The sequence below is a fragment of the Neofelis nebulosa genome, chromosome 14 (genome assembly GCF_028018385.1).
Source record: "Neofelis nebulosa isolate mNeoNeb1 chromosome 14, mNeoNeb1.pri, whole genome shotgun sequence".
In the NCBI taxonomy this organism is placed as follows: domain Eukaryota; kingdom Metazoa; phylum Chordata; class Mammalia; order Carnivora; family Felidae; genus Neofelis; species Neofelis nebulosa.
In genome coordinates this window covers 70209573-70223195 of record NC_080795.1, presented here as the reverse complement: position 1 = coordinate 70223195, position 13623 = coordinate 70209573, and the positions used below count along the sequence as shown (strand labels likewise).

Below are 13623 nucleotides of genomic sequence, written 5' to 3'. Positions count from 1 at the left end.
AGCTGAATGTCCAACCAACTGAGCCACCCAGGCGCCCCTAAAGATTTTATTTTTAAAGAAATGTTTATTTATTTATTTTGAGAGAGAGAGAAAAAGAGAGAGAGAGAGGAAGCAGGGGAGGGGCCGAGAGAGAGAAGGAGCAACAGAATCCCAAGCAGGCTCTGCGCTGTCAGCATGGAGCCAGATGCAGGGCTCAAACTCATAAACCATGAGATCATGACCTGAGCCAAAGTCAAGAGTCAGATGCTCAACTGACTGAGCCGCCCAGGCACCCCTAAAAGTGTTTTTGAAATAACGTAGAGGCTGATTACCAGTTCTTGGTTCTCGACCAGGCCATAAGTGACTCAGGGCCAGGACCTTTCTAAGCATCTCTTCCCACACCCAGTACAGTGTAGGCACACAGTAGGTGCTTAGTAAATATTTATGAACCAATGAATAATTCCCGCTGTCACCATTTTGCCAGTTCTGTGAATGTCGTCAAGCTACTTAATCTCTCCATATTTCAATCTCTTTATGTATAAAATGGGGATTGGAAATAGAATTTATCTCCTAAGAGTTGCCTTGAGGATGAAGTAAGATGATGTACGCGAAGTGTTTGGCACGTAGTGAGAGCTATTGAACTTGTGGCACCTTCAGCATTGTCATAGGCAACAATCCCTCTCCAGCTGGGCTGTTGTGAGGGACCAGGAGATAGAGGGTTTGGCAGATAGTAGGTGTGTGACGAAGGTTAATTCTCTCTCTCCAAGCTCTCCCTTTCCCCACCCCTGGAGACCCCTGACTGCACTGGCTTGTTTTATCCCTGGATCAGCTGATGGGGTAACAATGGGAAGAGAGTGTTCCGGTTTGTGGCTGAGCTCTCAAGGCATTGTTTAAAAACAAAGAACATTCCTTTCAACCTTAGAAGATCTACATCCCACTGGCTCTGGCACCCCGCAACGGTGTCTTCTCGGTATGGACTAATATTGAGAGAAATGGCATTAAAAACAAAACGCAAAAGCATCTCAAGGATGATCACCTCCCACCAATTAGGCAAGACAAACATTCTTGGGAATGAGTCTAAAGTCTCTCCGGAAGGATCTAGAATAGAGAAAGATTATTGCCACAGTCTCAGTGGTGGGTGTAGAGTCTTTTTAGTTTTATTTTTTTAAATGCGTCTCTGTTCTCATCCTATTAGCTTGTTTTCACCCTCCTTCTCCTTTGAAATAGGCCTGTAATGGTCTATAACCTTAAACGAGGAGGCTTTCGTAAAGCTACCAGTGCATTTATAGATAGTGTTGTGGGATACCCTTCAACATTTTCGAGCCGAAGGATTATTTATTGTTGGGAAGAAATGCTTCAGGGCCCCTAGCGTGTATGCTAAGAAATTATTACTGACTGAGCCAATCATAAGCTGTTACAAACCAACCACAGAAAACCCCCTAACACTTGCCTTCTTTCCCAAGCTTTGTGCCAGAGTTTGTCTTATCCTAGCTGTGACTCTTAGGCCAGGGTGGTGAAAACTTTGTTCATTTAAAAATTTGATTGTGGGGCGCCTGGGTGGCGCAGTCGGTTAAGCGTCCGACTTCAGCCAGGTCACGATCTCGCGGTCCGTGAGTTCGAGCCCCGCGTCAGGCTCTGGGCTGATGGCTCAGAGCCTGGAGCCTGTTTCCGATTCTGTGTCTCCCTCTCTCTCTGCCCCTCCCCCGTTCATGCTCTGTCTCTCTCTGTCCCAAAAATAAATAAAAAAAAAAACGTTGAAAAAAAAATTAAAAAAAAAATTGATTGTTTTTATAACGTGGATCTCCTTTGTTGCTTCCAAATGGCAGCATGAAATAACACTTCCTTCCTCTTTATACATTCCGTCCCTACACAGAATCACCCCCAGAATCCCCTGGGGTAGTCATTAATTCCTGGACATTGTCCTGGGTAAGAGGCATCGTCCGTAGTAGCTCATTCCTTCCCGTTGATTCTCCACAAAACCGCAAGCTCCTCCCCTCCACCTCCGATTCCTGATTATCCTTATCTACAAGATAGATCAAACAATGGCGCAGACCCTGGGGACCCTCTGGGTTGGCTCTGGGAACCAATCTGTGTTGGGGTCAAGATCAGCCTGACTTTCTGGAAAAAAAGTTGGCATTTGCTCTGTTTTGAGACCTTTCTCTAGCTTCATATACCTGAGAGGGAGGCCTAAACTCCGCAGCTGGGATGATTCCCTTCCCTCCCGACAGCCAAGCTCTGCATCGTTAAATTGTTTCCTGATAATTTGGAACAGGGAGTTGTTTTCCCAGTGAGGAACACTCTCTCCTATTCCGCCTGCTCGCCTGGACTGAGTGATTCAAATTAACACCTTCCTTGTTCTCAAGTGAGTTGCTCCAGAACTGCACTCCAGCCACAAAGGGACAAAGAATGAATCTTTTAAGATCGCCCCCGCTTTTGTAACACTTTGAACTATTGGACTTCTGTGGATTGTATCTCCCTTTGAATTTAGGGTATAGGGTGTGACTACATGAAACTATTAGGGTGGGACTTAGGATCCAAAACAAAGGATCCAGAAAAAGACATTAAGGGCTTGAATAAATTATCCTAGAGTTCCGAACCACAGACAGTAATTATTTATTGATGTTTGGGTGGTGGTTGATGCTGGTGGTGGTGGATTAAAGTTCTAAAGAGAGTCCAGGATCTGAATCTACTCTGAGGCTGGAACGGCAAGATGATTAGAACAGCGATAGTAACTTCCATTCGCTTAAGTAGTCAATGTGCCAGTTCCTGGGTTTGCGAAGCCTTATAATTAATAATATCTCCATTTAAGAATGCCTTTCCATGTTCTAAGGATAACCAGGTGTCACAAGTGTCCCTGTATCAGAGGTTGAAGGGGAGTTTGTAGTTTCCAAAATGGCTCACGTGACGAAGCGTAAATGTGTTTTATTTTATGATCTGAACAGTAGGTCTCCAAACTGGCTGCTTCCCAGGAGCAATGGGTGAATCTCATTTAACAAATGGCTAAGGTAGGAGCGAATGACTTGTGGGTTTCTCATAAACAAAACATGAGGGGCGTCTGGGTGGCTCAGTCGGTTAAGTGTCTGACTTTGGCTCAGGTTATGATCTTGCAGTCCATGAGTTCGAGCCCCTAGTAGGGCTCTGTGCTGACAGCCTGGAGCCTGTTTCGGATTCTGTGTCTTCCTCTGTCTGCCCCTCCCCCACTTGCACTCTGTTTCTCTCTCAAAAATAAATAAACACTAAAAAAATTTTTAAGAAACAATGAACAAAATAACGAAATGAAACACAACAAACAAGAAAGGGGGAACTGATGTCCCACAGGGCCCGAATGTTGAAATTCACAGCACATAATTCGCTAGACTGGTGACTCCGGCGTGAGCAGCCAGTCTATTCCCACCGGCTTGTTTGACAGAGGAGGTCTAGCCTCATAACATAACCTGTGTTATGAGTGGACTCCTTGGGTTTGAATCTTGGCTCTACTGTTCATCATCAGTGGTCTTTGGGCACATGGAGGAGTCTTTCTGTGCCTCAGTTCCCCCTTCTACCATAAGGAAGTCAACATTGGGCTGATTCCCGTCATGGGCTGCTGTGCAATTATTGTAAGGAAAATGCTTACAAGAATGCCTGGCACATTAAGTAGGTTAGTATGGTGATTACTCTAGTCAGTCCATCAGGCCCCAAGCCAAAAGCATTCTTGACCCTGGCACTTTAGACACAGGATGAGCTAAGGCATGATAGTGAAGTGTTGTTTTTCAAAAAATGGGGGGGGGGGTGGGGGTGACCTAGATTCAGTGTTTTACAGCGTGGCCCCGTGGCTGCAGAGAAATTACAAAACCCCTCTACGCCCCTACATTTCATTGTTTGTAAAATAGGGTTAATAACTTGCCTCCCTCACCTAGCATAGTAGGCAAGCAGGGGGCTGGTTCCTACCGTCTGGGTTTGAATGTAGCCTGGGAGTGGCATGGGTTAACCAAATGAAGTTTCTTCATCTTCCTCCCACCCCCCCTCCCCCCAAACCTTACCCCCTTTGTATACTTAACTTATCTTTAACCTCTGGCATCCCTTTGCCTTCTCACCAGCTTACTGCCTGTTCATTCTTCCAAGTAGCAGCTCTGGCCCCTATCACAGATCTCCAGGAAGCATCTCATAACCCTCAGAATTTAAAAGACCTTAAGGACCCAGACCCATTTGAACAAAGCAAAGCCCTTGCCCTTTCAATAACTTCTTTCTCCATCTTTGTAAACTCATTCCCTTGAGGGCCAAATTCTGTTAATTGGAATTGATGAAAAGAGAATGAAAAAAAAAAAAAAAGGCAAGAAAAACAAAACACTCACAACTTAAGATTTGGCTCAATTATATATTTGCCACGTATTTTATTTTTTCTAAAAACAATAGAAAAAATCAACTTTAAAAAGGAAAATGTACTTAAATAAAAAAAATTATGGTTTATAATACATGGTTTGAATTCTTGTATAACTGCTATAAACGTTTTATTAAAGTTATTTACATTTAATGGCCATATTTACACAGGAAAACGGGGTAAACTTGACACATTTTTTAAAAACAATTCTTAAATACAAATCTGTTAAAGGAAAACAAACAAACAAAAAGATGGCAAGCATAAAAAAATGTTCTTTTATGCCCAAAATTCCATTTGAGGCAGTTTACATTATGGCTAAACCTTTCAATCCTAAGACCCAGCCAAGGTTGTGAGGTTGCACTTGACCATGCATTTGAAACAAGTTCAGATATGAGGAGTTGCTACAGTTCTGTGAGAAGGAAGCTTTTTCCTTACTTTCCCTTAGTAACAAGTGAGAATTCACGAGCAACTCCAGTTCCTCCCTCTAATAGGTGGACTTATGCACAAGAGTTCCTTAGCTGTTCAAGTTTGTGTTTCAACTGTTCTCGTCGCTTCCTCAACAGGTCCTTTTCCGAAATGAGCTTTTGCTCCCCTGCTTGGACGGACAGGATGTACGCGGTGGCTTTTTTAAGGATAACCACCTTGGGGGCCTTTTCGTTGTTTTCCAACTCTGGGATCTGGTCGCGCAGGGCAAAAAAGCTCCGTTTCAGCTCGTTTCTCCTCTGGCGTTCCAAGACGTTGTGCGTCCGCCTCTTGTCGTTCTCCTCCGTGTCCGAAGACCTGGGGCTGATACATTTGCGGTTGTTGCTGATCTGTTTCAGGACTCTGCCACTGTCCAACTTAGCCCTCTTGGCGGCTGGGTAGTCCTTCCTAGTGGAGGGGGGCGCTGCGTAATTGTGCTGATGGGTGGGCACGTGGCATCTCTTAAGGACCAGCGGGCTGTGAGGAGGTTTGCTGTGGCCTCCGGCAGAGGGTGACCCCGATTCCGACCTTTTGGCAGGGGGCTGCCTTTTCTCCACAGAAACGACATCAATTTCTTCTTCTTCCTCTTGTTCTTCCTCTTTAAGAAAGGAAAAAGAAAACGCGCGGGTTAGCGACGTGTCCTCACAGCAATCAAGGACCAGATTAAGTTAATGCTATGCAAATATAAGGCGTTATCTTGTGAGAAAGGGCCCTGGCACAAAGTCATCCCCGGAGAACAAATTAGCCAATCAACCCAGCTCTTCTCGCAATGAAGGCAGAGTCAGAAAGGGAGAATGACAGCTGGGTTTACGGCACAGATGAGAAAATTACAATTTACCAGGATAAGACATCGATGCCAATTCTTACCTAAGACTTAATGAGGCTTTGGACACACCCAAAGCAAAGCACATTCCCAAGCACCTCCTCTTTTTAAGGGACTTTACCAAGAACCCTTCAGGTGTTGCAAATGATAGAGTCTCTTGGTATGACTTTAGCAACTCCCTATTTTACTGGAAGGGCAAAAAGGAAAAAAGATTCTTGTGGCTTTGCCAAAAGTTCTAGGGGTGGGGGTGGGGGGGAGGAAAAAAGCCCAATTTTGGCAAGGATTTGCTTTTAAGTGTTCCAAACAGGCTGACCAGATCCCAGGCTCTTCAGCCCATCTAAAGCCACTGTCACTAGGTCACAGCGCCTGGGAGGCAGGCCGCTCTGCCCCTGTCCACTGCCCATCTTCATTTTTTTGTGGATCCTAGTCCAGGAAAACCCAAGAACTACTCAGAAGGGACGAGGGAAGCCATCCCTCCGCTCTCAGAGATCAATCCCCTCCTCTCCCGCTTCTGGCACACCCCCACCGCGGGGGCAATTAAAATGCTGAAGAAAACTAAGAGGGAGTGGATTGAGTTGCAAGATAAGCCAGAAGATTGAAAAACCCCAAAGAAATTCCTAAGGGGAGGGAGGGAGAGGAGGGGGCCGGCCACTGGGGCGGTCTTAGGAGAGGGGATGGGAGGAAACCCTAAAGCCCAGGGTTCCGGGATGAGCTCCCAGACCCTTCCAGATCTACCATTTCCCTTCCCGAATAGAAGAAAAGAGAAAAGCCGAGGTCGGCACAAGCGGCCAGTGGAATGAGAACAGGAAGGGTACCCAGCCGCCCCCTCGGACGGGCCGGGAGGGGCCCAGCTTACCAGAGTCGCTGCTGGTGGTGGGCGGTGTCTCCTCGTGGAGCGCCAGGGGCTCGGGGCTGGCCCGCGGGGAGGACTCCGCCGAGGAGAGCAGAGAGTCCGAGGACGGAGAGAAGGCGGCGGAGTCGGGGGAGGCGCAGGGCTTGGGCGAGCTGCTGTCGTTGAGCGGGTAGGGGAAGACCACGGAGGGGTCGATGCACTCGGAGGCGGCGGCGCTCAGGTCCTGCAGGTACAAGCTGGAGGTGGGGCAGCCGCCGGGTCCGCGGGCGGGGCTCGGGCTGCCGCTGTCTTTGCGCGCAGCCTGGTAGGAGGCCAGCTTCTCCGAGACGAGCTTGGCGGCGGCCGAGAAGCCGCTCCACATGCAGTCCTGGATGATGATGTTTTTGATGAAGGTCTCGTCGTCCGGGTCGCAGATGAAGCTCTGATTCACCATGTCTCCTCCCAGCAGCTCGGTCACCATCTCCAACTGGTCGGCCGTGGAAAAGCTGCCGCCGCCGCCGTCGTCGTCCCCCCGGGGGGAGAAGGACGCGAAGGCGACGTAGGAGGGCGAGCAGAGCCCCGAGCGGCGGCTCGGGGACAGCGGCGGGGTGGGCAGCAGCTCGAATTTCTTCCAGATATCCTCGCTGGGCGCCGGCGGCTGCAGCTCGCTCTGCTGCTGCTGCTGATAGAAGTTCTCCTCCTCGTCGCAGTAGAAATAGGGCTGCACCGAGTCGTAGTCGAGGTCATAGTTCCTGTTGGCGAAGCTGACGTTGAGGGGCATCGCGGCAGCCTGCTGAAGGGGGCACACAAAGGGGGGGAGGTCTTGAGCGAAGGGGGGTCTGGGGTGGGTGCCGCAGCCCCCGCGCAGCGCGCGCCCGGATGCCGAGCCGCTCCCCTTCCAGCGCGAGCCCCAGCCGGGGCCAGCGGCGGCGAAGGGCACCCCTCCCACCCCGTCCAGGTGGCCCCCTGCTATCTGGGACGCACACTCGGTGAGCCAGCCGCGGGGCGCCGGCGGAGCTCGCGTCCGCGGGGAGCCCGCGCCGCCGCCGCCGCCGCCGAGCAATCGGAATCGGCTCTGGCCTCCTTAAGCGGCCAGAGGAGGCGGCGGCCGGGAACACAATCCGCCAAACCCGAAGGCGCAAAGTTTTGCGCCACCTGAAGGAGGAGGCGGGAGGCGCCGCGGCGGGAGCGGCTGCGCGTGCCCCCTCCCGCGCCGGGCCCCTCCGCGCCGCGCCCGTTCCCACTCGCGCCCTCGCAGCGCTCCTTCCCCAGCCGGCGCCGCCGCCCCTCCCAGCACCCCCGCCCCGCCGCCCCTCCGTCCCCACTCCCAGCGCGTCCCCCTTCCTTCCTCGGCCGGCTTCTCTCCGCGTCTCTCGCCGGCTGGTGGGGCGAGCCTAGCCGCCGGCCGTAACAGTCCCCCCCCCCCCATAAATAAAAGGGGGTGTTAGATAATAACCGGGGCACCTCCCTTCAACACCCAGCACGGCGACGCAACTGCGCCAGAGCCCCTGCTGCGGTTCCGCGCCCGGAGCCGGGCGTCTTCCCCTCACCCGCCGAGGGTAGCAGCTGTTCTGGGAAAGCCCCGAGCCCCGCTCCCTGCCTTCCCTCCGCCACCTCAGGGGCGCGGGGACACCAGAGGGGGCGAGGGAGGTGGGTGCGGAGATCTGCCCTCGTTTCCCCCGAGTCCACGATTCCGGGAGAATCGGACCCATCCCTGCCCAGCGTCCCTTTTCCCTGCTCCCCGAGCCTCCCCAACACCAAGTCCGAACCAGCACCCCGGTAGACCAAGATCCCTAATTTTATTATTCTTTTAAAAAGCCAAATGCCAACTTCTTAAAAGGAGCAGGGGGCGAATGGTGAACGCCGCGGAGATCCGTAGGCGGGACGCGCCGCAGTGTCTGTCTCCGGCTGTCAGAAATGCGGTAAGCCGAAATTTAAATGCCCTTTCCGAGACGCGTAAAAGTCAGCGGCGGCGGAGCTCTCCGGCTCCCACACGCAATTTGTAATTCTTACTCCCAGGAGCTCGGGATGTACAGGGAGGGCTCTCTGCCCACCGCGAAGCGCGGCACTCCCTCCCCCTCCCCCCCCCCCCCGCTCCAAAAAATCAAAAGCAATTAATGCAATAAAGCAGGAATGTCCAACCGGTCGAGGGCAGCGTCAGTATACATGAGCAAAAATCTCTAAAGACGAGTTTCAGAAACGCACCGGTTTTCCCTCCCATCCTGACAAGCCACTCTACCCCATCCAGTTCTGGGTCGTCCTCACCCCACCCCGGAGCTACCACAACTACTCTGAGAAAAAGTGTCAATAGCGCAGGAATGGCAGAAAAGACCCCCGATTGGGGCATTCGACTTCAACTCGTCGCGGCATTAAAGCGGTGGGGCAAATAAATGAGAAGACAAATAGATCCGGGTGCTTACCGGGTTTTCCACTATCCGAAGGAAATCCAGCGTCCGAAAAGCGGCGAGGAGCGCCCTTTAAGAGGAGCGGGTCCCGGGCAGCGTAGGGGAGAAGTGTTTCCCCAAATAGGCGGACCGGAGAGTCGCGTTCTCGCTCGGGTGTTGTAAGTTCCAGGGAACAGTGTCCGCCCGCCGCAACCGGCAAAGTTTCGCGGGTGCGGCGGGGGGTTGCGCACTGCTGGCAGGGGGCGGCGGGCAGGGTGGGGTGGGCCGGAGGCGAAGCACCCTTTCACTCCGGATCTCCCTTCCCCGGGCGCCCGGAGCGCGACTCGGCTCGCTCGCCTCGCTCTGCTCTTCTACCCAGGCGGGCGCGCCCGCTCGCTCCCTCTGCCTCTTGCTAGGATTACTACAGAGAGTCAGATAAAGCCCCAACAACCGGCTTTTATACAGAGCTAGGCACGATCCCTCCCCTCTGTTCTCTTTTTCCCGCCAAGCCCCTGAATAGCCCTGCCCTTCCCGAGGCCGGCAGGGAGCCAGGCGGCAGCCGGGGCGCGACGCCGGCGGCGGCAGCTGCGGCGGGGAGAGCGCAGTTCGGGGGTCCTCGACCGCGCAGACCCTCGCATATAAAGGGCCGGTGGGCGGGGATTCGCGAGAGAGGATCTTTTTTCTCTCTCCCCCGCCCTCCGCTTTGGGAGCCGGGGAGGGGCGCTTCTGCGGAGGACTGGCTGGGCTGGGGTTGGGAGGGGGGGGAGGTTGGGGAGGAGACTCGGCCCTTTCTGCCTGGCACTCCAGTGCGCCGAGCGATCGGATGTAAACAGTCAGAGCGCAGCATGAATTAACTGCGCGCGCCTACCATTTTCTTTTGCTCCCGCTCAAACCCGCTGCCTTTCTCCGCTGCTCCTCCGGCGCAGCGCGCGGCTGGACAAACCGCATACTTGTCTTGCGTGCTTAAATCATCGCAGGCGGAACAGCTGAGCCTTCAACACGGAACACACCGTGTACCCACCGCCACGCCATGCACGTCCCGGGTGGACGGGCGCCTCCCGAAGGCTGGGGAAAGGGCAGCGTTTGGAAAATAAATCCCGCGAAGACGAGGGAAGAAGGGGTATTTATGGGCGCGCGCTCCGAGGGTGTGGGGTGTTAGTGTCGACGGGCACAAATAATAAGAGGTGTAAGGAAGAAAAGGATGCCTGGAATCTGAAAATAACTCAGCAGCCCACTGCCACGTCTACTTGGGAGATTGCGTTATGAATAAACACCCATTGCATTTGTCGGGGGTGTTGTGCTTTATATGTGTACAGTTATCGATCGCGATTGGATACCTCCCACTCCGAATGAATCCCCCAATTTGCTGTCAAAGCAGCAGGCACCCCCCCCCCCAGCCCCGCCCACGCAGACCTACAGTGGGCTCGGGAGGAGCCGGCTTTTCCCCTAGGACGCGCTAATCCCTGAGATCTTTTCTGCGTGTTCCGGAACTGGGGTCTGGGCGGAGCGAGGTTGCGGGTGCGCGCGACTCGGGACCCTCCCCAGTCCTCTCCCCGCGGGTCTGCACCCGCAACACGCCCACCCCCCAACCTCCACGCCTCACTCTCCGAGTTCCCAATTCCGCAGTCAGCTTTCAGAAAAGAGGCAAATCCTCTTTGCGCCCCGTGGCGCCGGTTTGCACCAGTCTGGGGTTCCCATGTTTGGGGGAAATCAAAGGCGCCAGACGGGAGAATTTTGGGGAGGGGGGCGCAAGCCTCGGGAATAGAGTTCCCAGAAAGGGGAGAGGAGGCGAGCTTGAGTACCCTGCCCTGAGAGTTTGCAGAGACCCTGGTGAAGAAGACCGTTAACTCTTTCCTCCTCGGGCAAATCGGACACTTAACTTCCTTCATGGGTTTTCTTTCTCCTTGATAATTGGAATCGAGATCCTGCACACACACACACACACACACACACACACACACAAAGCATCGATTCTGATCAAAGTAGAGGAGTCAAATATTACTTCCGTGCCTTTTTAGTGGGTCTTAGGCCAATTAAAAATTGGCAAATTTCAAGCATTAATTTCCTAGTTCACTGACTCTAAATTTTTTTTAGCACCACAGTGAAAGTGCTTATGTATAATCCGCGTACATCTATGAACATTTCTTGTACACATCAACCCAGAATGTTGCTGAATAGGACATATGACTTATTCGCTTCCTAAATTAATCTATATTCAATATCTACCGCCAATTCCTTCGGGATTTGCTATTTTGCACAACACTAGGGCATTAAAAACAAAGGCAATCTTCCCAACCGTGGTCCCTCATCCAAAAGCATTTTAAGTAAACTTTTCCTCCCCTCCTCCCCCCCCCCCATTCCAAACAGAAGAAAAATCGGGGAGAGGGGAGGAGGAGATCTTGCATAGCGTGTTTGTGTTTGAGGTAAATTATTACCCGTTGAGTTTGCAGCGCAGCTTTCAATTGTTAAATGAGTAGGAACTTCCTCCAAACGGAGCGCACAGCGCAGTACGGCTTTAAGGGTTGCAAATTACTCCGGCCTCCGGGCCTTTGCCGCAAACTCGGAGACCGACCAATCCCTGGTCAAGGTTTTGCTGCAAAGCGTCTTTCCCCCGCCCCCTCCCCAAACTGCACCCGCGCTCGGGTTTGCGAAAGTAAAGTAAGTGTGCCCTCTACTGGCAGCCGAGATCGCCGTGTCCGAATGCCAACCGAGGCAAGGAAGTGGGTGGGGGCAGGGGCGTCCGGAGCGCGGGGTTTCCTTCGGGGCAAAGGACTGGGCGGCTCCTTAAAAAGAGTTTTCAGCCCCGTCCTTACCGACTCCCGGCGGATTGCATAGGAGAGGAAGGGAGGGGAATTGCTGGAAGGAAAAGTGGTTCAGAGGCAGCTCTTCAACCGCATAAGCAGTGGTGAAAACAAATCCATCAGTACTTAGTGACAATGAGTAGCACCCTATGGAGAACCGAAGCTATTTGTTGAAAACGCGTACAGACACGAAAAAAATGTCCAACGAAACTCTAAAGTAGCGAAACCAGCTTCAGCCCGCACATCTTAGAAACCCATCATCTCCTAACCACCAAGTTTTCAACCAAGACATTGGATTTATGGGGGAAGGCGAGGCGCAGTGGAAGGGGAGGGGTATTTGGGTTTTTATTATATATATATTAAAAAACCCTTTTCTTTTTCTTCAAAAATAGGGCTGGTGAACACTAGCCAGATTTTTGATAGTGACGGGGGAGGGGCATTTGGGATTCCTCTGGAGAAAAGTATAAAAGAACATTTTGATAAAAAGTTTTCATCCGCAAACAACCGGGCAGCAAAGGTTGTAGCGAATGTGAAGGAAATTTACACTGTATGCTTCGTGTGGGTGAACATTTCAAGTAGTTTTTTTCTGACAGTGTCTGACCATCTAGGTATATCCTCAGGAAATTTGGCAACAGGAGATCCTTCCTGGAAGAGGCCTCTTAGGGTGGTTTCCCAGGAATCTGGCACTTTGGGCTTTGCTCTGCGGGAGGCTAACTGACTACACCCCACAGGACACACACAAACAAAAGCAACAAAACACAAAACCAACCATCCAACCCATCAGAGAACAACAGCAAAAGTAGGTTTAGCTGGAACTCAAGAGGGTAGTTTTCGAGAGCTGTTAAAGGTGGCAAATGTCCCTATCTTTTCTTTAATCAAAATATATTTATTATTGTTTTTCAGGAATGGAGTTTAGTAATTCATCACTTACATGTAACACCCAGTGTTCATCCCAAGGAGGGTCTTCCTTAGTGCCCCTCACCCCTTTAGCCCTTCTCCCCACGCGACACCCCACCAGCAACCCTCAGTTTGTTCTCTGCACTTAGGAATCTCTTATGGTTTGTCTCCCTCTCTCTTTTTATATTACTTCTGCTTCCCTTCCCTTATGTTCATCTGTTCTGTGTCTTAAATTCCACAGATGAGTGAAATCAGAATATGCCCTGTCTTCATGTATGACTACTGAACTCTGCCAGCCTCTTGTGGGACGGTCGAGGATGTGTGCACCCCAGGCAGATAGGTGGCTTGTGGGTTCGGGACTCAACCTCACTCTCCCCCAGACTGGTGATACCACCTGGGGTGTTACTTTCGAGTAACAGCTTGGAGTTGTTTTGTGCCTCCAAACAAAGTAGGGGCCATCCCATTTTACAGCCAAGGAAATGGAAAAATCAGGTCTCAGCCAGGTTCAGGGACTTTACCGTCTTTCAGTAATTAAGAACCACTTGATCTAGAGTAGACATTTGCTGGATTGAAAAGGGCTGGGGAGATTAAAGCAAATGGTATCTTTGGAGATGACCAAAGTGATTCATGCTCATTGTGAAAGAAAAATTGTAAAATAGAAAAATAAAGGAATAAGAGAACCAAAAGTTTGTAATCCTGATCACCCAGAGATAGCTGTTGGGGTTTATCTTTTTTTTTTTTTTTTTTTTACATGTATGGATTATTTTTGAGAGATAAAGCACGAGCAGGGGAGAGTCAGAGAGATGCTCTGAGCTGTCAGCACAGAGTCCTATGTGGGGCTCAAACTCATGAACAGCGAGATCATGACCTGAGCTGAAGTCGGACCGTTAATTGACTGAGCCACCCAGCCACCCCTGTTGGGGTTTATCTTTTCAGGACACTTTTTAAGGGACAACTTTGGTCTTTCTACTTCCTTTCGTAAGTTAGGAGAAGGTGTCTATTGACCAGGCATTCCTGGTTTGCTGGTCTAGGGACACTCTGAGGCTGTGTCTCTCCTTTTTTCGGGTGTTGCTAGGTTTCTAAGAAGA

General features: G+C 51.4%; 1 protein-coding gene across 2 annotated transcripts; it reads right to left on the bottom strand.

Moving 5' to 3' along the window:
• Positions 1 to 4313: 4313 nt before the first annotated feature.
• MYC (MYC proto-oncogene, bHLH transcription factor) lies at positions 4314 to 9284 on the bottom strand. 2 transcript variants are annotated; one of them, XM_058699061.1, is made up of 3 exons: positions 8874 to 9284; positions 6478 to 7243; positions 4314 to 5396 (listed from the first exon to the last, which is right to left on the bottom strand). In XM_058699061.1, the coding sequence occupies exons 2-3, from the start codon at positions 7232 to 7234 to the stop codon at positions 4834 to 4836; spliced, it is 1320 nt and encodes a 439-aa protein (XP_058555044.1). In that variant the 5' UTR covers positions 7235 to 7243; positions 8874 to 9284; the 3' UTR covers positions 4314 to 4833. The 2 variants fall into 2 exon arrangements, with proteins under 2 accessions (XP_058555044.1, XP_058555043.1); XM_058699060.1 differs by having other exon boundaries at positions 6478 to 7246; positions 8874 to 9281.
• Positions 9285 to 13623: the final 4339 nt, after the last annotated feature.